The 24540-nt window shown below is 41.5% G+C and overlaps 1 protein-coding gene across 1 annotated transcript in view; it reads right to left on the reverse strand.

Annotated features, from left to right (window-relative positions):
- Positions 1–6636: 6636 nt before the first annotated feature.
- Positions 6637–24540, reverse strand: part of trpa1b (transient receptor potential cation channel, subfamily A, member 1b) — a 42826-nt gene continuing 24922 nt past the window's right edge. Inside the window, exons 16-28 of the mRNA XM_079863458.1 lie at positions 23701–23824; positions 23560–23619; positions 23350–23448; positions 23043–23113; positions 13819–13972; positions 11642–11731; positions 11152–11321; positions 10517–10646; positions 10227–10409; positions 10054–10122; positions 9303–9398; positions 9044–9162; positions 6637–7826 (exon numbers count right to left, since the gene is read on the reverse strand). Of these exons, the coding sequence (XP_079719584.1) occupies positions 7634–7826; positions 9044–9162; positions 9303–9398; positions 10054–10122; positions 10227–10409; positions 10517–10646; positions 11152–11321; positions 11642–11731; positions 13819–13972; positions 23043–23113; positions 23350–23448; positions 23560–23619; positions 23701–23824 (1558 nt within the window). The 3' untranslated portion in view covers positions 6637–7633. The remainder of the gene's footprint in view (positions 7827–9043; positions 9163–9302; positions 9399–10053; positions 10123–10226; positions 10410–10516; positions 10647–11151; positions 11322–11641; positions 11732–13818; positions 13973–23042; positions 23114–23349; positions 23449–23559; positions 23620–23700; positions 23825–24540) is intronic.

Below are 24540 nucleotides of genomic sequence, written 5' to 3' on the forward strand. Positions count from 1 at the left end.
GGCCATTTTGAACAACATCAGCCCTTAAAGAAGTGATAACGTCCTTAGCAACAACACATTATCTGTATAAAATTACACAATGCATCAAAAATGTGTTAGTATATCTCTGCATCTTTTATATGACCATACATGAAGAGAGAAATTTCCTAAACCATAAAACTAAATTTCCCACAGCTGAAATTTTCTCAGCATCTCACAATATCTCTCAGTAAACTTGATATGTATGAGTTTTCATTCCAGCGTAATGAGTGTGAAATTAAGATTTTATATTACAGTGGTCACCCTCAGCCAACAATTATCCAAAAGCATAGCTAACTTGTATGCTCCAGTTTTGCAAAGGGTTGTTGCCAAGTGTAGACAGCTTTGGAATAACCTACAATAAACAGTTTATTCTTCTTGCTCTGTGGAATTTTAAATATTCATTCTTATAAGGACCTGTTCACATACAACGCCTTCTGTAGTTTTTCAAAATTCTTGCTTTTAGACGGATGCCTTTAACCTTTGTGCCGCGCCTCAATGCTTTTTTAGCATCTTGCTCATGAATACTGTTTTAAGACGGTCAAGTTAAAAGAAGTTATTTATTATTTTCCATTTGTCCGCACCTCGTCTCACATTTGTTCCACCATCTGGCCAAACGATTCCAGTTGAATTTCCACTTGAACATGGTTCAACAAACCGTTCCAGCTGATTACTTCCCCATGTTCAACCGTGCTGGTGAAACCACTTTTGACATGATGATTTTCTAGTGTTGTAGGACCAATAGACTTCAAGCAAAATTGAAGAACGAACATGTGTGACATCATTTCGGACAAAATAGGCAAAAACTATATAGGTTTGTTTGAAGTTCATTTGGACTTTGTTGTTAGTGGGCGTTCCCATTAAGGGCACATTTACATGACAACGATATGCTTAAAACAAAGACGTTTTTCCTTTGAGCTTTTACAGTCACCACCATTGTCAAAATGATTCACACGGATACGCGAAAATGGCTAAAAACGCTGTATTCTGCTGCCAGGCCAGTAGATGGCGATGAAGCACTATAGACTGAACACGTAATCCGCATGCGCATGACACCATTGTCTGCAGAGATTTGCGTTTTTGTTGTTTACACGTTTTTTTTTTTTTTTTTTTTTAAACTTGCACTTTGAAACCTAAATGAACGGCCACCAAAACGCATAAAAAGTTTTACGTTTTTAGTTGAAAAACGGTGTCGTGTAGACTGGTGGTGCTGTTTTGAAAACCAGTGTAAACGCTGAAGAAGAAAAAAATTCTGGAAGAGAGAAGAGAGTGGATGTTGAGTTCTTGTTCCTGTCTGAGAACAGATTTATTCTCATGTTTACTTCATATTTCTTTATAGAGAATGTCATTTCTACTGAATTATGTGATGCTAAGAGAAATTACATGAGAAATGCTAAGCAGGTGTAACTTTCAGTCCATTAGAAAACACAAATAATGCATGTCTGCCATTTTATAATCAAAATAGCCTACACTTTAGATTGCAATTATTACAAGCACTCGATGATGGCTTAAAGTGGGTTTTGAGTAATAATCTCATAAATTGTTAAGTGCAGCTTGATGCTAATTGTTGCTCTAATTATGTTTTATGATGTTATTGGTCAAAAAAAATGTTTGTGAAAACAATTAAAAACTGTATTATGCATGCCAGGCCAGTAGTTGGCGATGGTTTGTTAAGAAAAAGTATGTGTCTGAGACATAATATGTAATTCACATGCGCATGACGTCACCACTTTCACAAATTTGAGTTTTTGTAATTAACACGGAGACGATAACGGTATGGTTTTCAAAAACCCATTTTCAAAAGTTAGCATTTTCAGGCCCCCGCTGTTGTAGTGTAAATGACCGGCCAAAACACAAAAAAAGTTTTTTGTTTTTAGTTGAAAACAGTGTTAATTTATTTAAAATTAATTTATTGTATGTTGTGCAGTGGACGAGGTTAAAGCCAAATGGAAAAACCTACGAAATACATGCACGTGGAAGAATGCATTCTCGGTTAGCATTCTCTATTATCTTGAATTAGCTGAAGGCGATCGATTGTTTAGCGTTTGGTGCGAAAGCACCATTCATCAGCGATTCGCTTCACTTTATCATGTCGCATTTCAACGTGTTTACTGGTTGCTAAGTAAGGTTTGTGAATGACTTTCATGAATATTATTCCATGTTGTAGACGAATCTGTCTTCTTGCCACTGAAAACAAACATCCCGAAAGTCCTGAAAACTCCCAAAAGTCACTCTTCATTTGCATAAAGTTAAAAATATCTCAAATTTGTCACTTCGCTGGACACGCCTACATACTGTCGCCATAGGTTACTTTTACTCGTGTCACCTGAAATCGGCAGCTTTCCATTGAAATGAATGGGATCATGTCACTTGTCACTGCGTGTCGCTGGCAGTGTGAACCGAGCTTTATGTAAACGCATTAAAATACTTGCAAAAACATATTACTCATAATTTTACCTTTCTATATGATAATCCTCCACAGTCCACTTGCTAGTGTTGCCAACTCTTGTGTCACCTAGGTAACCTACATTCTAAAGTTGTGGTCACATATATTGGAGTTGGTTTAAAAGTGATATTTGTGAGTGCAGTGCACTTCCTACATTGGTACACTATTGATGGACAAAGGACATTTTTGCACGCAATTTTTCAATAATGTAGAGATGTACATATGAAGCGCAGCTCACACAGAAGTCACTCCCACGTGACCATGAACCCGTTGTGAAATTTGCATTAATAAATCTTTCAGCCTCACGCAAAATTCACAATTGCATGGATTTGAAGTGAAATCAATGGATTTAGGCTGAGAAAATTCTCTAAATAATGGTAAACGCATTTTTGGCCTAATCCTGATTTCATAGCATAACAGTGGATAAAAAAATAAAAACTGGGGAGGTTTCACAATGAGAACCGTTCAGCCCGATGGTGGAAAAGAGGCTTATGAACACGAACAGTAAGAATCTCTATAAATCTGCAGATGCATATTGCATAAGGTACAGTAGCAAAGTGATCTCCATTTTCTTCCAGGATGACAGGATTTCTCACATATCATAGCACAGGAATGCTCCTTATCCAAGGACACATTGTTTTTTCAGTCTAGACTCTAGCATGTCTAAACTGTTTTACATGAAAACATCAGTTCATCCGTTGGGAACCTGTTGCTCTGCTTGCATTGATTTCAACTAATAATAACTGTGTCTCTTTGAGAGAATCTCTGCAGGATTAAGATGCCTAGTAAAAAAAGTCTAAGTAAACAAATGTTAGTATGTGAATCAGTAATGAGGCACCTTTCATTTTAACACTAATCTCTACTTTAAACAACTGTGTAAGAACATCTTTCCCAAGATTCCACATAGGGACTAATTACATGGGAACAATACTGCCCACGTTGTCTTGGGTCAGAGCTAACATGAGAAATGTGCAGTTGTCTGTCGATAAGCGTGTTAAGGGTCATAGTGTGGGCAGTGGCTCTTTTCCTTCTTTCTCTCCTTCTGTTTTGTGTGAATGAGTAAGCGAGACAGGTGCAGGACTATGACATCAGCTATGCGCGCTCTCCTCCCCTGGTTCCCATGGTCACCACGCTCTCACAGCTGCAGTGTAAAACAAATGGCATGTAACAGCATCAAAACGGCCATTAGGAAAATCAATACGCCCCCATTTTAGTGAAGCCTCCCCCTGCATTGAAACAAGCACATTTAATTGAATGATAGAAGTGGCTGAAGAGTGAACTATCCATTTGCTTCCATGACCAACCAGAATTTGATGGGGTGAATCTCATGAAACCTGTCCAAGAAAATACAGATAATATACAATTATCTATCTATCTAAACTAAACATTTCATTAAGGAGATGTTAAAATAGTTTATTTAATCAAATAAATTACACATCAACCTTTAATTTAGGCTGATTTTAATTGTTTAAAAAAATTGTATTCTTGTGATATTGACATGTTATGATGTCCAATGATGAAGGTATAATTAACTAATAAACATAAGCCAACTGCACGAAACAGTGTGTCATGCACAAACAATAAAGGACAAAGAATAATTGAAGGTGAGGAACTTAAACATATGGTGATGAACTAAGTGATGAACAGCTGTGATGAATAAATTAATATACATGGTAACTGATTATGGCGGGGAAAAGGAGAACAAAGAAACAGGCAAACAGGTGATTAAACAGACTGATAGAAAACCAAACCAAAACTGATGGAGCACAGTGGATGGCTTGAAAGTTTGTGGTGCAGGCAGGGTGACGGCTGACCAAGGTGGAGCTAGAGGGACGAGGGAGCCCAGCGGAGCCGTACGGACGACGGTCTCTGGTGAAGCTGAGGGAGGGAGGAGCCAAGGTGGAGCCGACAGGTCGACGGACCGAGGTGGAGTGACAGGATCAGTGGCTGGAGGCAGAGCCGGGGTATCCACTTGCTTGGACGAAGCTGGTGACCAGAAGACCTGAGGCTTAACCACACAACGGCAAGTGGAGCCAGGGCTGATGGACTTGCTGAATCATGCAGTGGAGGTGGGACAGAGAGGCTGGGCGGGATCAGCGAATGAGAAGGTAATGGGAAGCATTACCTCCATTTCTATCAAGCATTCGTCAGTGTACAGCTCCACCAATGTCCCCTCTGTCATGGATGTTGTCGGCTCACACACCTGCACAGACTTCTTGGGCTCAGGCTCCGGAGCGGAAGTGGCTGCAGGCACAGGCTCTTTAGCAGTCATTGGGTCTGGCTCAGGGTCCTTGGCGGGCATAAACTCCCCCTCTGTGGTGGGCTCTGGCTTGTAATCCGTGAGCGGGTTTTGAACAAAGGAACATAGGCAAAATTAAAACTAAGCATAACTGTGACAGTTACGGTAATGAGAATTTTCTGGAAAAAAAATCTGGTGGAACGAAGGCAGACGAGGAAGCGGACGAGGGACTGGTGGAAGACGAAGCCTCAGTGGAAGGAACCAGGGTGGTGATGATGGTGGGAGGAGCCAGGGAGGTGAGGATAGGGGGTGTGGTGCTTAATCCTTTTTTATGCTTAATTTTAAAGTGCCCCTTTTTTTCTTTTTTTCTCAATTTTCTCATAATATACATTGAACATCACCACATTTTTCAATAACTCTCAAACGACTCGATAGATGAATCAGTCTCTCTAAACCACTCCTTTCCGCGAGCTACTCTGCTCTGATTGGCCAGACAGCACAGTCTGTTGTGATTGGTCTACTGCGTAAAGTGCGTGTTGGAACGCCCATTACCATAAGTGATCTTCAGCTCCGTCCGGAGGCTCCCTAAAGCGCACAGATTGTACACACTGTAAAGTCGATTTTAACATATCAATCCGAGCGCAAGTCTGATGATGAAACATTGGAAGAACTAGTAATTTAACTGGAACCTCCATCGCAAGGATGACTTGAGCAGGACGTTTCTCAGTGATATGCTACTCAGTTTGAGGTGCATTATGAGATGTTGCAACTGTAATTCCTCACCATCAGCATTAACAAGAGTATGTCCATCAGCAAACCGATGTGTATTTCTAATTTATTGCAGTGCATGCAGGAACTGCATCAATAACAGCACATCCATTACCCGAGCACTAACGTGAATGACTGATGTAACATTGTAAAACAAATCTTGCTCCATCCTTTATCTTTACTCAAAGTAGTAAGAACGACAGACAATCTGCATTAATAGACACAGTTTTAGGTAATAGTGGCCCACAGCTGATTAGCAGAAGTATTTCAGTAAGACAGTAATAACGTGAGTTAGCCGATTAGCCGGAAACTTACACAATATAAAACATAAAACTACGTATTTCCATCAATGATTATTCACTTATAGGTTGTGATTCTGAGGAGCAAGCTGGTCCAAATAAACTGAGTACTGGCCCATCTTTCAAACGCAAGCATTTTGCGAATCCCGCGTTGAGCTCCCGTGAGATTTGAGAAGCAGTCGTCAGTAAAATGACCCGGACGGACAATCTAACATACAGTAGGCGGGCATTATGCAAATGTTTTTCCAGTGACATAGAACCGTGAAGCAGTAAGATTCGAAACACAAACGACTCGTAAAGGCGGTTCAGAGTCGATTCTTTCTTTTGGGAGACAATAACTTTATTTATCATGCACTTTCAACTTTACAACTGCATGAGAGAGAATAATTGAAAAACCATAATAGGGGCACTTTAATGCACATAATGCTTTAACTTTAATTTTCTTATTTTTATTTCCTAAAATAAATATTTTTTAATGCACTGTGTCTTGGACTTTTGTTAGAATCACCTGGTAATAAAACACATCTTAAAATGCCAAACATTGCAAAATGTCTTGATGTTATTGCACATTAAGGCCCTCAAGATCGATGAATCTGCTGATCAAATCTGTGACATGGAAAAACACGAAGGCTCTGTCACTGAAATCTTTTTATATCTGTCTTGCTGAGAACTGAGTGGTGGGTGTGCGAAATTCTGCTTACCCTTTTGGAGGAGGAAGTGTTGTATCTGGGCTCTGTAAACCCCTAACGCTGTGAAGCGCTGACCAGATGACAGATGAGTTGTTTTTCTCTCATTTGTCTCCAAAGTCTAAGCACAACTGATTGGGCTTCAGTCTCAGAGAAATGAAGACTCCAAAGACTCTGGTTGGCTTGAACACATATTGTGGCATTTAATTTATTTTCTTCAAAATTTTCTATTTTGTTTTTTTCATGCTTCAAGCAAATGTACTCAACAGCAGTAAAGGCACACTGCTTAAAAAATAATAATGATCCAATCATAGACTCTTAAGCATTTTAAATCCAAGCAGCGACTTTTTTCTTTGGAAGGGCAGTTTGCTTCAAGTGACCAAATCTAAAACAAATCCATTCCATCTGGATATTGTAATCCTTGTCATCAAATTTACTACATCTCACAATGTGCATGCTAAATCACAAAGTGATTTTACAGTGTTCTGGTCATGCAGGTGCATGTCTTAATCTACTCCCAACATGAGTGACTTTTGCTTAAGTCTGTGAAATCACCATTGACAATCTGATCAACAAGTTGGTTTTATGTAATGCAGCTTTCATGGGAATACCATCATGATATAGTGGTGGATACACTAAAAAGTGAGCTCAAACAGATCCAATATATGAGGGTTACACACTTGTGCTCTCCTTTAACAGAACTACTTTGAAATCAGTGTTATGACAGCGTCCGGGCACAAGGCCAGATGCAATTTACATGCTAATTCTTCTACAAATGTGGACCGATCGGTGTGATAAATCTATATGTGATGCATCACAGAGTTTGAGGTCTTTAAGTTTGCACTAGAAGCTTGTCAGTGCATTAACTCCAAATGTTTTTCTCAAACCACATATTCTTCAGTACTGGAGCAATGAGATCTTCATTATGCATTAAAGCATTGAATATCATTCAAACACTTCTGTTCTGAGTTCAGTACTAACTTTAAGAGTATTTAATAGACTGACTCATAATATATTCATCAGTGTAACCTTCCAAATACATTATAATCCCATGATTACACATTTACACTTAATCAGATGGGAGGAAAATCTAAAACTAACATCAAAACAGTCAATATGAGTAATTACGGCTGAGCATTTGGCTTATGTTTACATTATGACGTCATTGTCTCTAATATTATTTCTTTGCCCTGATAGCTTGCATCAGTGGGACCCACTTTGACTTCTGAGATGAGGAAGTGGACTGTTTCAGAGCTCTAGGGTTCTGTGGGCCGTCATATTCATCAGCCTCAGAAGTGATTTCCATCTTCTGAATGATCAGTTTGAGCAGGTCATGCTGTTTCTCCAGCGTACAGGACACTGCTTTCAACCTGAAGGAAAGAGCAGGTCAAATGTTGTTCATACCACTCCATATTGTACATCTGATAAAATCAATTTAAGGGATAGTTCAGTCAAAAATGAAAGTCCTGTCATCATTTACTCACTCTTATGTCATTCCAAATCCACAAGACTTTCGTTCATCTTCAGAACACAAATGAAGATATTTTTTATGCAATCTGAGAGATTTCTGTGCCTCCAATGAAAGTCACTCAAAGCTCTGACACTTCTCATACAGAAATTGTAGCAGTTTAATCCAAGTCTTCTGAAGAGACATGATCACTTTTATATGATAAATAGATTTAATTTAGGCTGAAGATGAAGATGAATTGAGAAGATGAACAAAAGCTTATGGGTTTATAATGACTAACGGCAGAATTTTCTTTTCTTTTTTTGGAGAACTATGCCTTTAAGTAAACGAAAATAAAAAAGCAAATGTTAAGTGACGCCACCACATCTGCACAGATGCATCTAAATCCTTGTATTTGTTATGAAACTAAAACAGAATATATTTTAAATATTAATATTACTATATTATTATATATAATAAATCACATTATCTGAAACTGACTTAAAAGTGAGGTAGGTGTGGTATGCGAATCAGAGTCATCCACCATTCACATCTGAACTGAGAAATACCTTTAAATTAAAATGCAATTGAATTTGTGATGTGATGTAGCAAACCAAACTCCAAATTGCAATTTGAATGTCTGGTTGGTGGTGCATTATACCTGATGAACACTAGGGGCTGCTCTCCTACAAGTCTAAAAGGTTTGGGATATTTATTTTCTAGCACATTGAAAAAAAAAAACTAAAACAATTAAATGCATATACCCCAGATATTGAGTTAATTAAATAATAATAATAATAATAATAATAATAATAATAATAACTTACATAATACCCTAAAAATACAGGGAAAGGGTAGTACATTTTAAAAGGTACACTTAATGTACCTTTAGTACATATTAAAGTGCTAATATGCATCCTTTAAAGGTAGTTAAGGTGCTCCTAAAGGCACAGTTTTTTCCCTGATAGATAGTTATATAGGCACAATATTGTATATTACGTCTGATAAACCCTCCCAATAAATAGAGAAATGGATAATCTCCCTATAAAGTTTGCACAAGCACAACACTTTTAAAATCAGTCCCTTTATGTTGCCCTGGTTGGTGTTCCCAAAACAGAAGTGGTGGTACAAAGAGATCACCTGTTCTTCTGTTTGTGCAGCTCTCTCTCTAGATGCCCTCCCTGTCGTGAGCAGAGGTTCAGGCGGGTGCGAACTGTGTTTTGGATCTCACCATCAATGAGGACCTGTATCAGCATTTTCTGTGTAACAAGTCATTGTCATTGTAAAGTGTTAATATTCCCTCAAATGTCATATATTAATTGAAAAATGTTCGTTTACAGAATTTGATCAAAAGTTCATGTGTGACCAGAATAAGAACCTCATTTGTTGATAGACAAACCTTGCAATTGTTGGGATAGACGGTGATAGATGATTTGTCCACTCGCTTCAGGAACCAGTAAGGTAGTTTCTCCTCAAGGACAGTATGAAGATCTATCTGTAATGATTAATGTTATGTACTAGACATCATTCTGTTTATACTTATATTAAAAAGGGTTCTCTTTCCCGCATTGACATATTTCCTATTGAAACAGGACGTTTCATACAGGAAGATACATCTCAGACAGCAACATAGTGTCGGCCCAGATCCGGCCCACATCTAGTATGTGTGGAATCCACTATGTTGCTGTCTGGGATTTTTTTTTAGGATTCTTTGATGAGAAAAGAACAGCATTTCTTTGAAATAGAAATCTTTTGTAACATTATAAATGTTCAGTGTCACTTGAATTCAATGCATTCTTGCTGAATAAAATTATTAATTTCTTTTAAAAAAAGGTTCCTGACCCCAAACTTTTAAGCAATATATATTCTGTATCTGAGATCACTCTGTCAACTTTGACAAATACACTTCAAATCTAACAGACATAAAAGTTAGCTTTAAAGTGTACTTGTCAAAGTTGATAGAGTGATGCAAATCTCCAATTGTGAGTAAGTGATGTCTTTAAAGGCACACTATGCAATATTTGTAGAAACGGAAACTGCATAGTGTGCCTTTAAATCTTACTAAGCTTTTGCAAAACAATTTAGCAAAATATTGTTGAAAATATACATCAATATAGAGGTATAAGCGGTATTGAATCCAGTCTGCTCACCTGCATGGCTATCCGTTTCAACTCCGCATTTCTCTGTACCTCTGCAATGTCACCTACTGCCAAACCAATCTGCAAACATGATTTAGACAAATAAGCCTAATGCATCCTGAAAAATTGCAACTGTCATTGACAACAATAGCTGAATTCCAGCGTGCCAGTGTTGAGTGTCCTACCATTAGGTTCATGAGAAGAATAGGCATGAGAAGCACAAAAAGCACAAACACAGAATAGGTGACCCCGGGGAACGCCATGTGGCCTTCTTCATAAGTGTTCAGGAATGTGCTCTGGTAGTTCAGCTCTCCCACTGTCATCACAAATGTCTGGGCAAGTGCAAGGCCGATGGAGTTGAACTCAGGCTGTTGAAATTAGCAAACAGTAAACATCATTATCAAACTGCACCAATTTGCCAAGACTTGATGGGTCTGTCATGCTGAGTTGATATGATCTCTCTTTTTGGACGTACCCGGTGGAGCATCAAAGCGTAGAAGGCCAATCCGAATGCCAGCAAAAGAAAGATAAAAAGAACCATGATGCACACCAGGGTCCTAACGATCCCACCAAACATCACCACGTAAATTCCAATTCGCTCAAACCTGCAATGTGAAAACGGCATAAGAGTTTCAATGTTCTATACATACATTCTAGACTATTTTGTAGAAATAAATAAAAAATAAACTACTCAAATCAATCATAGTATATGCTAAAAGTAAATTTAGTCATCATAACATTGTAACGTTTAGAACGAAAATGGATATTCCTTTTTAGAATTGCTGAAGATTACATTTAACTCTTATTCAATTATTAACATTTCTTAAGATTAACTTTAAGTGAGTGTTAAATGATGGCAAAGATACACTATCATTCAATAGTTTGGGATTTTTCTTTAGTTTCAATATAGCCTACAGTATATTGTGCATTTCTTGCAGTATATACGATGCAATTCATAGTGATTAATCAGCATGTGATGTACTGTAATTAATTTGATTATAAATTAACTGACTGGAATCCCCAGTAAATTTCCTTTAGATAAATTTGTGCAAGCAGAAAATGTGATTGTTCATATTAAAATTTAAGAAACCTGCAGGCCATTAAATCTACCTCTGGAAGTAGAGCAGGAAGCCGATCCATGAAGTCAAAATGGCGTAAGCTCCAGCCTGCCATTGCCACGTGTTGTCTACATTGAAGCACATGGGAATGACAAATACTAAAGAGCTAATAGCTGCACTCCAGTCAGCAGGGTTAGAGAAGTCCGTGAAGTAATTTATTCGCTACAATGTGAAAGACATAAGGGGTTAAATAAAAATCACCTTTAGGTTCCAAACATAGTGCAATTTGAATACTCTCGCCAGTGGCAAAGACCATAGAACGATGCATGCAAAATCTGAGCTGTGTTTTTATAGGTAAATGACTTGGCTGGAAGGCTTAAAGCACTGCAAGGGAATCCCCACAGCAAAGGCATGTGTATTTAATGTGCATCATGACATTTATGATTAGTGACGGTTTGATTGCCCTCTACTGAGAGTCTCTGTAGTAGTATGAGAGGAATTTATAGTGGATGCATCATGGGAAGTGATGACATGATTATTACCTGCTGAGCCAACTGCACCAGCTCTTTGCAAACGGAATACACATTCATGACAAGCACCATGATTATACAGACTGAGATTAAACATTTTTGCTGGATGGAGGGAAAAGAGAGAGAGAGTGTCATTACAGCATTATCGCCAAATTAATCACATTAACATAATGAGTGTATTACTTTTTATTCATAACCCAACTAGCATATTATGCTGAATTAAAAATATCTGCTATGGTGTGTGCATGTTCCTCACACTCAAAAATAGATCATATTAATGCCAACATGAGCTTTCTGTGCAATTCCTCAAAAGATAAATAGTAATATGCGTACGAGATTAGACATACTTAATTTCATGGAGATAATAACCTTGGAGCTGATGAATAAGTGGGACGTTGATGGATGCCATTCGGTTCACTCAAAATGTGAGAATGGAGATGCATGTGATTGTAAATGATGGTTTAGATAATTAGCTTGTCAATGCATAACAGATTAGGTCAAATTGACATCAAGAACTTCTGACCCCCATTTAATGACAAATAAGGTATATGATGACAATATTGGTGTACTTTAAGTACAAGCCAAAGTCCATTCAAAGGACTAGTTCACCCCAAAAAATTAAAAGGCAGCATTAGATGATACTTACACTAAGTGAAAATAGCAGTATTTTCTTTGCACCAAGTATAAATATATGCAATTTATACTATTTCGAACTTGGGACAGTAGCATCAAAAGTTAACTGCCTAACTCTCCACACCACTACCTCAATCAGACAATGGTGGACAGAAATAGAATAAATATAATCTGCCAACAAGGTGGGTTGTTTGCACTTTATAATTAAAATTCTGTCATAATTTACTCACTACATTGTTTATGTTGTTCCAAACCTTGTGTCATATGACTTACTTTCCTCTGTGGAACATAAGAACATTTTACAAAACACCTTTTTTTTGTGTGCGAGTTCCAGTTCAGGTTTGAAAGTTGGAACAACATAAGGGTGAATGAATGACAAAATTGTCTTGCATATGACCCCGAGCAGCTATTTTCTATATAGGGAACATATATACAGCTCATTTGGAAAAATATATAAAATCAAAACAAATAATATATATTATTATTTGGGTAATATATATATATCAAATCATCAATGCAATCTGAAAACAACATCATAAATTTAGCTTAACTGGTGCTAAAAACTGGTGCTTTTTTTCAGCCACCGTTTTGATCATTTTCACAAAACTTTCATGGCCCCCAGAATATTTTGTTGTATGAATATCTAAATATGTAATTTGTCAGAAAGAAAAAAAGCCTCTGCTTTTTAAAAAAAATAAAATAAAAATGTATTCTAGCATTCTAAAGAAAGCAACATTTTGAACAAAAAGCTAAGAAAATGGAATTTTTGTCAAAGACTACAACGTGCATTAGCAATGCTTTTGTCAATTGTTTCTGCTTCTGTTTTGCCTGTGTTTTGGTCCGGAGATTCTGTTCTCTTTCAAAAGATGCGCCCTCTACCATATAATAGTGCAAAACATGGAAAGCTGGAAAATTCCATCAATGGCTGGGAAGCGTTATCTCATAAATGACGGGAAAAAATTAAAAAGAAGAGAAAAGAAAAAGAAAGAAAAAAAGATTCTGTCAATGATGGGAAAGAGTTAAAAAACAATGCAAATGAAAACTTAGGCTAAAAGTTAAAATCAAAAGGTCCTTAAATTCCCATCAATTAAATAACAGCATTTGTACAATCTTTTTTCTTACAATAAAGTAAAAGGCTTGCACTAAATATCTGCCTTTATTGACGATGTAAAAAGTAATGGGAATTTTCTATTCATAAAAAGAGCCCCCTTAATTGTCTCATAACACACAGACCCTCCCATGTTTTCACACTGTTGATGTGTAGCACCACATTTAGAAGACAGCTGTTAAAATACACATTATATTACCAATTCTGTAAAGGTTATATAATATTTTGCATCTCTCCTAGCATTTATGACAGTGTGACTTTGAAAAGTAATACACAATCAATTTGATTGTCATTTAAATTCAACTACCATTATTCTCTTTCACCTTTCCCTTCTCTGCTTGTCACAGATAAGCATCTCCTGCTGTCATTTGTCGCACAAATTACAGAACTCTTTGAGCTCATCTCTTCCCTACAAGATGCTAGAGAGCTCTGAATAGAGGCTGTCTACCTCACTAAAAGATACGGGCACCATGATGACAGATGTGCCATTGGCAGAAATGTCCTGGCTCGGTCTCAGATTGAGGATGAGGTATGTGAGGGGCAACAAGCCAAGCAGGTAGACTGCCAGGTTGAGCAAATGAACCTTGCTTCCATATGCCTTCCTGTCCGAATAAAACACAATATCAGTTGAAGTTTCAAAAGTGTGATTATGTAAACCAGTCTATTTGTTTGAAGTTATGTTAAGACTCTAGTGCTGCTATTTTTAACCATATGCACAAAAGTAAAAAAGCAGTGACTATTTTGTGTAGCACATAAAAACAAGTGACTGTATAAATTAGCATATCAGAAATTGTTTCTCATGGGGAAGTCTGTAAAAAATACATTTTCATGGCAGCAACTTCTTGTCACCATCTTGTCTTGTTTAGTTTAACAGTTTCATTGTCTTATCCTGTTTTCATTGGTTTCCCTGTTCCTGTTTGTTTGAGTTCTTTGTTTGTTGCCATAGTTTTTAATTAAGTTACACACCTGTTTCTTGTTCAGTTGATTATCCCTGTGTGTATTTAAGCCCTGAGTTCTTTCTGTTCATTGTTCAGAGTTGTCAATGTTAAAATGTAATGTTTCTTAAAAGTCTCTTTATTCATGCTTTCTGGGTAACCCATAATTTTAGTGCCATTTAGCAGTAAAAGGCAGCAAATACACATCCCCAATTTTACTGCTGTGGGAATTGGGGATATTTGGTCCATTTTACCGCTAAGTGGCGCTACAATCACAGACTATGAAAAGTGTCAGTTTATTCTCTCTATTACGTAATCTGCTGGGGCTCATTGAGAGCTGTAGCTGATCAATTAAAGTGAAACATTGTAGTTTAACAAATTAATAAATCACATTACTGAAATTACAGTACAAATTAAGAAATAAAAATAAATGTAAAGGCTTTTATTATGTGCATCAAATTTAAGCAAAGTAGACGTTACTCTGTGAGCCCAGTTTTTCTATAATTAGAAAGCTATGCATGTCAATAGATTATGTGTCTTAAACTTTGTGTTATTTTAATTTGTAGTAGATTTTTTAACTGAAACATAGCACTGAAATAAATTAAACTAAATTATCGTAAAATTAAATTGCTAACCGATGTTAGTCGGACTCAGCAGCATTTGTGTTTTTGCATTCTTCGTGAAATTAAGAATGAAATAGCCTACAGTAGGTTGTTATGATCAGCATAATTTCCTTTAATAAATCATTGTCTGTCATTTTAATTAGTAGGCGTTTATTAAGACGATAACATTACACATGCTGTTAACCGATGCTGGGCGACAGTTTTGAATTATTAGAATTATTATTAAGGTCAAGCTTTTTTTTTAATTAATAATGGCAAGTTACAACATACATTTGCTACATTCTAGTGAGATCTCTCTTGTGCTGCACATACGATAAAACCTTATGAAGGTGCTGTTGAAGGCAGCTTGTATGCTGATCGCACCAGAAAGTCACAATGGCCTGAAGAAGCTCGTCTTTATTTCACTAGAATAGATTATTGTTTTGTGAATCACTCATGATTCACATAATGGGGATGACTGACAGTGATACCCATACAACACATTTCAAAACAGATCCAAACATTGAACAAATCAGAAAAAGACTAAAAATGACTAGGCTAGACAAAAAAGGGGAAAAAAAGACTAGGCTACTAAATAGTATTACTTTAGATATAAAAACGAATAAAAAAATTAAAAGGACACAAACATTTTAATTCAGTTTAAAACGCCTCGGTTACGACTGTAACCTCGGTTCCCTGAAGAGGGAACGAGCGTTGCGTCGAATTGACGCTAGGGGAACGCTTTGCGTGATGATGTATTGAAGCAACTGTAAAATCAGTCCAATGTGAAGGGACGTCAGAGGCGGGGTGACGTCATGAACTAGGAAACTATAAAAACCCTGCCCAAACAAAAGGGCGACAGCTTATTAAGGTCTGAGCAAGAGCTACAGGCACGTAGGAGATATGGCAGGTGACGCAGCGCTCGTTCCCTCTTCAGGGAACCGAGGTTACAGTCGTAACCGAGGCGTTCCCTTTCAAGGGAACTCGCGCTGCGTCGAATTGACGCTAGGGGAACGTCTATACCAACGCCACCATAGCGAGAAGTGACTGTCCTGTGTGAAATCTCAAAAGCAGCACTAGGACGAAAGTAAACCGAGACCCCGGGGTGGAGTCCAGGTCCAGGGAGTAAAACCTGACAAAAGTATGCGGTGAGGACCAGCCTGCCGCATCACAAATGTCCTGAAGGGGCACTCCTGCAATTAGAGCCTTAGAGGCAGCCATACTCCTAGTAGAGTGAGACCGGACAGCCAAAGGAGAAGGCTGTCCAGTCGACTCATAAGCAAGTGAGATAGCCTCGACCACCCACTTGCTCATTCTCTGCTTAGATGCTGGGGACCCTTTGTTAAGAGGTCCAAAACATACAAATAGTTGATCAGTTTTGCGCCACAGGCCAGCTCTGTGGACGTAAGCATCCAATGCCCTGACAGGGCAAAGCAGATTATACCTTTCCTGGTCCGGATCTCGAAACGGACTAGGACAGAAGGCCTGCAGAACTATAGATCTGGCCACCTGATTGGGGACTTTGGGAACATAACCTGGTCTTGGATGAAGAAAAGCTTTAACCAAGCCAGGTGCAAAATCCAAGCATGAGGGAGCAACCGACAGAGCCTGAAGATCTCCTAACCTTTTCAGTGATGAGATAGCGAGGAGGAACAGAGTTTTTAGAGTAAGAAACATAGCTGGCACCTCCTCCAAAGGCTCGAAGGGCGCCTGGGAAAGACCTTGAAGGACAATTGCCAGATCCTATGTCGGAACCTTAGTGCGAGTAGCAGGCCTCAGCCTCAAAGTGCCACGGAGGAAACGAGATACCAAAGGGTCCTTCCCCACAGACATTCCACCCAAAGGAATGTGGTAAGCACCTATGGCCGCCACATAAACCTTTAAAGTGGACGGGGTTAGACCTGCAGTGAACCGCTCCTGCAGGAACTCCAGCACTGTACCAACTGGGCAGTTAACTGGGTCCAGATGACGGTCACTACACCATGAAGTGAAAACTCTCCACTTCAAGGCATAAAGTTTCCTTGTGGAGGGAGCTCTGGATTGAAGAATGGTCTCCACAACCTCGGTTGAGAGACCTGAACCTATGAGCTGGGCCCCCTCAGAGGCCAAGCCCACAGGTTCCACAGTTCTGGTCGGGGGTGAAATATAGAGGGCCTGGGACAACAGGTCCCTCCTGACGGGTAACTCCAGAGGAGGCCCGTCGAGGAGAGACACTAGATCGGGGAACCAGACTCCGCCCGGCCACCGCGGGGCTATAAGAAGTAGGCGTACATGGTCCCAGCGAACTCTCTCCAGAACTCCTGGGAGCAGAGCGATCGGGAGAAAAGCGTACAAGCGAAGCCTCGGCCACGATTGTACCATGGCATCCAGTCCGAGCGGAGCTGGATACGTGAGGGAGAACCAGAGTGGACAGTGAGACGTCTCTCGAGACGCAAACAGATCCACTTGTGCCTGACCGAAAGTCCTCCATAACTGCTCCACCACCTCGGGGTGGAGCCTCCATTCCCCGGGCCTCGGCCCCTGTCTCGACAGGATGTCTGCTCCCACATTTTGGGCCCCCGGAATGTAAGCTGCCCTGAGTGACAACAGCTTCCCCTGGGCCCATAGGAGGATTCAGTGCACCAGTTTGCATAACGGGCGCGAACGCAAGCCCCCCTGATGATTTATATAAGCGACCACCAATGTATTGTCTGAACGGACCAACACATGGTGGCCCCTGAGGTCTGGAAGAAAATACTTGAGAGCAAGAAAAACGGCCAGCATCTCTAGGCGATTGATGTGCCAGGAGAGGTGCTGGTCCCCCCATAGACCCCGAGTCGAGCGTCCTTCCAGGATCGCTCCCCAGCCCGTGAGGGAGGCATCTGTCGTTAGCATCCTGCGACGACAAGAAGCTCCCAGCATGGGGCCCTGGGACAGGAACCACGGTTTCTTCCACATATCCAGGGTACGTAGGCATCGCCGCATAACCCTGATCAAGCGGAAGGGGTTGCCCCTCGGGGAGAACCCTGTGGTCCTGAGCCACCACTGCAAAGGTCTCATGTGCAGCAGGCCAAAAGGTATCACGTTGGACGCTGCTGCCATCAGACCTAACAGCCTCTGGAACTGTTTGACAGTGAGTGACTGGCCTAGTTTTACTCTTTTCACAGCTGACAGGATAGACTCTATGCGTGCAGGTGACAGACGTGCCTGCATCAACAATGAGTCCCACACCACGCCTAAATAAGTGGTCCTCTGTAGTGGAGAAAGCACACTCTTCTTGGCGTTTAGCCGTAACCCCAACTCTCTCATGTGGGCAAGGACGACATCTCGATGCCGAACCGCCAACTGATGCGACTGCGCTAAAATCAACCAATCGTCGATGTAATTCAGGATGCGTATACCCTGGAGACGCAGAGGTGCCAGGGCTGCATCTACGCATTTCGTGAAAGTGCGGGGTGATAATGCCAGGCCGAATGGTAGAACCCGATACTGATATGCTTTGCCCCCGAAAGCAAACCTCAGGAACTTCCTGTGATATGGAAGGATGGAAATGTGGAAATACGCGTCCTTGAGGTCTATCGTGACAAACCAGTCCTCGGACCTGATCTGTGGCACGATTTGTATCAGTGTCAACATTTTGAACTTTAGTTGCATGACAGTTTTGTTCAGAACTCTCAGATCCAAAATGGGACGCAGCCCACCATCCTTCTTTGGAACGATGAAATACCGACTGTAAAACCTGGTGTCCCTGCTGGAGGGAGGTACATATTCTATGGCCCCTTTCTCCAACAGGGTTTTCACCTCTTGTTCCATTATCAGAACCTGCTCGGGGCCCACCACAGTAGATAGGACCCCCATAAACCCGGGAGGGCGAGACCCGAACTGTATTTGGTAGCCCTTTTCTATGGTCTGCAGGACCCAACTAGATATATTTGGCAGTAGCTTCCACGCAGTCAAAAATTCTACTAGAGGTACCAGCCTCTCGAGACTGGCTTTTAGTTGTTGTTGAGCAATCAGCCCTTCGCCCTGTAACGGCGCACCGGCAGGGAACGACTGAACTGACTGCTCTGGGACCCTCGTGGGAGGGGGCGGGCACCCCAGGACCACTACGTTTCCGGGTGGACCCTGAGATATGTGCTCGCCGGAGACCGCTGCGCCCTGAAGCACACAAGGTGGCAGGGTTAGCATAACGGTCCCCTGAGGGCACCGAAGGGAGACGGGCACCGTGTAATGAGGTGTTAACCGCTCTGCTTCGGGGGGGGGGGGGGGGGATGGGGGGGGGCTCTGTTTCTGTGAGGTACGGTGTGAGGAGCTGGCTTTAGATGATTGGGGCTGCTCCCGCTCAGCAGCCCCGGAGGCATGAGTACGGCGGGGAAGGAGTTTTTGGAAGGCAGCTGCCTGTTTGGAAGACTCCTGAAACCTCTCCACAACTGAATTAACAGCGTCGCTGAAGAGGCCAGAAGTAGACAGAGGCGAATCCATTAAAAAGTTTTTATCTTTCTCTTTTATATTGCTTAGATTAAGCCAGAGATGTCTTTCAGTGGCCACCAGGGCTGCCATAGAACGGCCGATGGATTTTGCCGTCTCCTTGGCGGCCCTGAGAGACAAATCTGTAGCCCGACGGAGTTCGCAAACTGCATTCGGGCCAATACCCCCGCCCTCATCGAGCTCTCCTAATAATTCAGCCTGGTACGCCTGCATAAGAGACATTGTGTGGAGACAGGCTGCAGCCTGACCAGCCGCTGAATAAGCTTTTCCCACTAAAGCTGATGTAGTTCTCACAGGTTTAGTGGGTAATAATGGGGACTTCATAGAGGAAGCTGACTCAGGGGAGAGATAGCTCGCAAGCGTCTCTTCCACCTTCGGCATTTCCCCATAACCATGTTCTTTGTAGTTCATAATAGAGGAATAATGAGATGTATGTGTGTTATATACTCTATATGACACTGGTTTTCCCCACGATCTCGACACCTCGGTGTGGAGATCGGGGAAAAACGGAAGCTCCCGGCGTTGAGTTTGAGCGCGAGAGGGCAGGAAGCGTTCGTCTAACTTGCTTTTAGAACGAACGTCCTGCTTATCTGCCGGCCAATCAATATTTAATTTTTCGACCGCTCTCGTCACCACCTCAACGAGCTCCTCAAACGCATGAGACTGAGGTGGCGATTCCTCAGTATCACGTGTCTCAACACTAACAACATCCAGTTCCTCGGAACTGGATAGCTGTAGTGTTGGTCCTTCAATCAGGGCGGAAGGAACCGCAGCGCGTGCTTCCACACCCTGAGAGAAGGCACTGGATCTGTCAGGTGAGGGCTGAGATAAGGCAGAGCCCGTCTCAAACCCCACTGACAGATCCATTTGCGAACCCCAAGTCTGTGATCGCTGCTGGGACCAGAGCCCTGGGGAACGCGAGCCTGGGCGTCCTCGCGAAAGAACGCCAGGCGGGATCGGAGCGTCCGCAAGGGAAGCACATCACAGTGCTCACAGCCAGCGCCCTCGAGCGCTGACTGTGCATGCTCCTCTCCCAAACATGCAACACACAAAACGTTAAATAGCGCGGGCAGGGGTGCACACACAATCTGAACTGCTGCTTATTCTGACTCGCCATAATATATATATGTGACAAAACAACACCAAATAGACAGAAACAGTTTTCACACAGAGCGCTTGTGAAGACACATAAGCTGTCGCCCTTTTGTTTGGGCAGGGTTTTTATAGTTTCCTGGTTCATGACGTCACCCCGCCTCTGACGTCCCTTCACACCATTGGACTGATTTTACAGTTGCTTCAATACATCATCACGCAAAGCGTTCCCCTAGCGTCAATTCGACGCAGCGCGAGTTCCCTTGAAAGGGAACCCCATTGCACATTTCAAGGTTTAAATAAAGTGTCAGGACAGTTTTATCTATTTAAAACAGGTTTGCATCGAGTTTAGCGTTTTTAGGCTTTGCCATGGCGGCAAACGTGGCAGTAATAGGCATTCTGGTTGACTACCAACTGTAGATATAGCTCCCTCGAGGATCATACGAGGGATTTTTTTAGATCTGGAGGCCTGACCCACTATCCCGACCACTCACTATGCATTTTCTACAACAGTGGCCTCAACGAGTGACCGAGGACATGCCTGCCCGTGGAAGGTCCTCGAGGGAGTGGGTGCTGGTCCAATGTGGACCGGCATGCACTGTCTGCCTCGCTGATTAAGACAACACTAGCCCCATTCTTGACCCAGAGCCCAGCTATCCTTCAGTCATGCCTGTTATGGATAATAAACCAGAGCGCATCGCAGACTAAGAGCCCAAGCCCACCACGAAGCGAAAGCCAGAGTGTTTGCCAGTGGCCAATTTTGTCCAGGAGCCCGAGCACAGAAAGGAGTCTGACCAGGTGCTTGAACCTAAAAGTATTTTAGTGGAGTACATCGGCATGGATTGGAGACCCACACACACACTCCCGTTGCTGAGGTGCATGCTATGAGCTGGGTCCCTGCTGAATAATTATTGTTTGATAAGCTGGATGATAAAATGTTGTTGATCCTGTCTAGTTCCAAGTCGTCTTCCTCATCGCTGGTTCACTCCAGCCACAAGTAGTCTTCTTCACTGCTGGTCCAGCCCAGTTCCAAGTCGTCTTTGTCACCACTGGTTCTGCCCAGCCCCAAGTCTTCTTCATTGCTTCTGGTTCCACCCAGAACTAAGTCTCCTTCATTGTCTACCACCAAGTATCCTTCATCGTCCAGCACCAAGTCTCCATCATTGTCCAGCAGTAGGTCTCCTTTGTTGTCCAGCCCCTAGTCTTCATCGTCGTTCAGTACCTATTCTCCTTTGTCGCAATTGGCTCTGGTGATTCAGCCCAGTCCCAAGTCATTTTCGTCTCTGCTAGACCCAAGTTGTCTTTGTGGCCACTGGTTCTGCCCAGCCCCAAGTCTTCTTCTTTCAGCCCAGCTTCAGCTTTCATTCATCGTCCAGCATCAAGTCTCCTTCATTGTCCAGAATCAAATCTCCTTCATCGTCCAGCTCCAAATCTCTTTCTTTGTGAATGGTCCCGCCCAGCCCACCTCTCCCTCCTCCTCTGCCAAAGTCATCCAATTCCTCGGCCTCGCCTCTGCTGTCTCCATTCAGTCACTCGGATCTCCTAGCTCCAGCTCGGGCCTCCAAACCCTGTAGTCCACCTCATCCCTGCTCCCTCAGCTCCACCATGGTCTGTCACCCTCAGGCTCCACTGGGCTCCCTCCTTTTTCAATCTTTGCTCTGGCTTTGCTTCGGACTTGTGTATCTCCTGCTGCGCCTCAACCCTCCATCCCTCTGGCCGGCTCCCTCCAGTTCCACCATCATCCTGAGTCACACTGACTCCGCTCAGGTCTGCCAAGCCCATGCCTTCACCTAAGTCAAGTACACCTGCGGCTCCGTCTTTGCCCTCCAGGCCTTCAATGCCACCTTGGGTCTTCGTCTTTTCTGTTCCACCTGGGTTTTCTCCTATCACAACTTCACTTCAGTCGGTCAGGCCCCTGGCTCCATCTTGGCTCCTCCCTCCATCAGTTATGTCATGGGCATTCATCCTGGCTCTGCTCTGGGTCATTCTCTAGCTTCTCCTGTCTCCACCCTGGTCCTCTCTTCTTCTTGTCCACCTTGGTGTTCCCTTCTGCCAGCCCATCTCTGGTCTCGTCCTTTAGGGGGATAGGGGTGTGGGGTGGCTGGTAAATGTTGGGTGTTATGTCACATAAATAAATGGTATCTGCGAAGATTTCAAATTGACTTAGCATTATTCTTGTTTTCAGCATTTCACAGAAAAAATTGTCCATATTTAAAATGCACATTACCGCAAAGTGCAACAGTTACTGTACAGTGCTAGGCAGTGGTCAAAAGCAATTTACACAATGACTTTTTAATTGATCTCTTCTTGTAAACTTCAGATGGCAATGACATTACCACATGACCCTGGTGTTGTCAAAAAAAAAGAAAGTAATTTTACGTGGGTGGTTGTAGAAAAACACTGACATTCTGGATTCAAAAAGCAGTAGAATCACTGACTTTAGATATCTTACGTCCCCATGAGTAACAATTACCATCCAAATAGGGTGAATATAGAATACAGTGAATTTGTTGTAAAACATTACAACAAGAACTGTAGGGACTTTCTGAGAGAATTACAGTACATCTTTAACATACCACTTCATTTCCAGGTATTTTCGGCTAACGGGATGAGTGAGGAGCTCCAGACGGTTATAACGCACCATTGCCTAGTGAGGTACAAGAGTTATGATTTATTCTCAAACCATTTTAGGATGCAAAATTAATTAGAAGTTTGTATTTAATAATGTGTACAGCACAATGGGGTCCAAAAGTCAGACATCACTAGAAAAAAATCTTATTTTATTTTAATGTTTTCTCCTTTAATAAACAATTTTCCATCATTAGAAAGGATGAGTGCTTTGAAGGAATGTAACTTATTGTAACATGATTTAAAGAGACTTACATTCATAGCTGCCAATGGTTGGAAATTCATTGTTTTGTCTGCTTTAGCATACTTCATCAACTGTATAGGAGCTTGAAGCCACTGAAAATCGTACCTGATCTGCCAATACCATAAAAGAATTGTATTTTATATGATTAATGATCTTTTTATTGCATTAATGAACTATTAATGGTTCTAACGCAACTTTTTGCACATTTGTGGAAAGCTTACATGATAATCTGGACTGTTGGCGTCGTGATCAGACTCAATAATACACCGGTCCAGAAGGTGCTGTTCAGAAGAGAGAGGGGTCAAAGAATTTATCAACAATATCTCAGAGATTTTCATAAGGTGTGAAGTTAATAGACAGACCTTTAAAGACTCTGGGAGGAACTCTATGATGTCCATCACGACACAGCGGGATTTAGCCTTAAATGACGTTAATGCCTCAGCACACCTGCAGTGAATTAATATGTCTTTGTCAACCGTTGGCAAACTGAGAGGAGAAAAATAATATAGGTTTTAAAAAATCTCAACATGTTCTCTAATATTGTTAAATTAAAAATCCTACACTGAAATTGTTTTTGAGATATTTTTTATTAAAAGGGAGCAGGAAACATACGTGTTTATTGTTGTCTCATTTTAGAAAAAAGTGCCCTTTTTTACATAATGGTTAATTACCAAATAAATACATGGACAGTTTGATTGAAATACTGATTTGAGATTAAATTATTTTAATTAGCCTAGAGCTTCATTTAAGAAAAGCAGATAACGTCTCGGTTACGTATGTAACCCTCGTTCCCTGAAGGAGGGAATGGTTAAGTACGACGGAATTGACCGACGAATTGGGGATCACTTTGAGAGACCAATCTACTTCGGGTGTAAACTAAACGAGCCAATGCACATTGGAATGCGATAATTGCATCAGCTGCTCTTTCTTGCAGCGCGAGCATATAATGAGCAGAAGGTGCGTCGCATATTTGTTTTTCTGCTGAGAAGCCAAGTTCAGTAACTGCCATACAGCGGAGGTACAGTAACCGTGACAAATGGAAATACGTCTCCATTCCCTCCTTCAGGGAACGAGGGTTACATACGTAACTGACACGTTCCCTTTCAGTTGGTCACATTCTACGTACATAGAATTGGGGATATCTACCAACACGCCACTGTCGCTGGCCCTTCCAGCACTCTACTCGAGTCTCCTGCTCTGCC

Source organism: Squalius cephalus (assembly GCF_949319135.1).
Source record: "Squalius cephalus genome assembly, chromosome: 25".
NCBI classification, from domain to species: Eukaryota; Metazoa; Chordata; class Actinopteri; order Cypriniformes; family Leuciscidae; genus Squalius; species Squalius cephalus.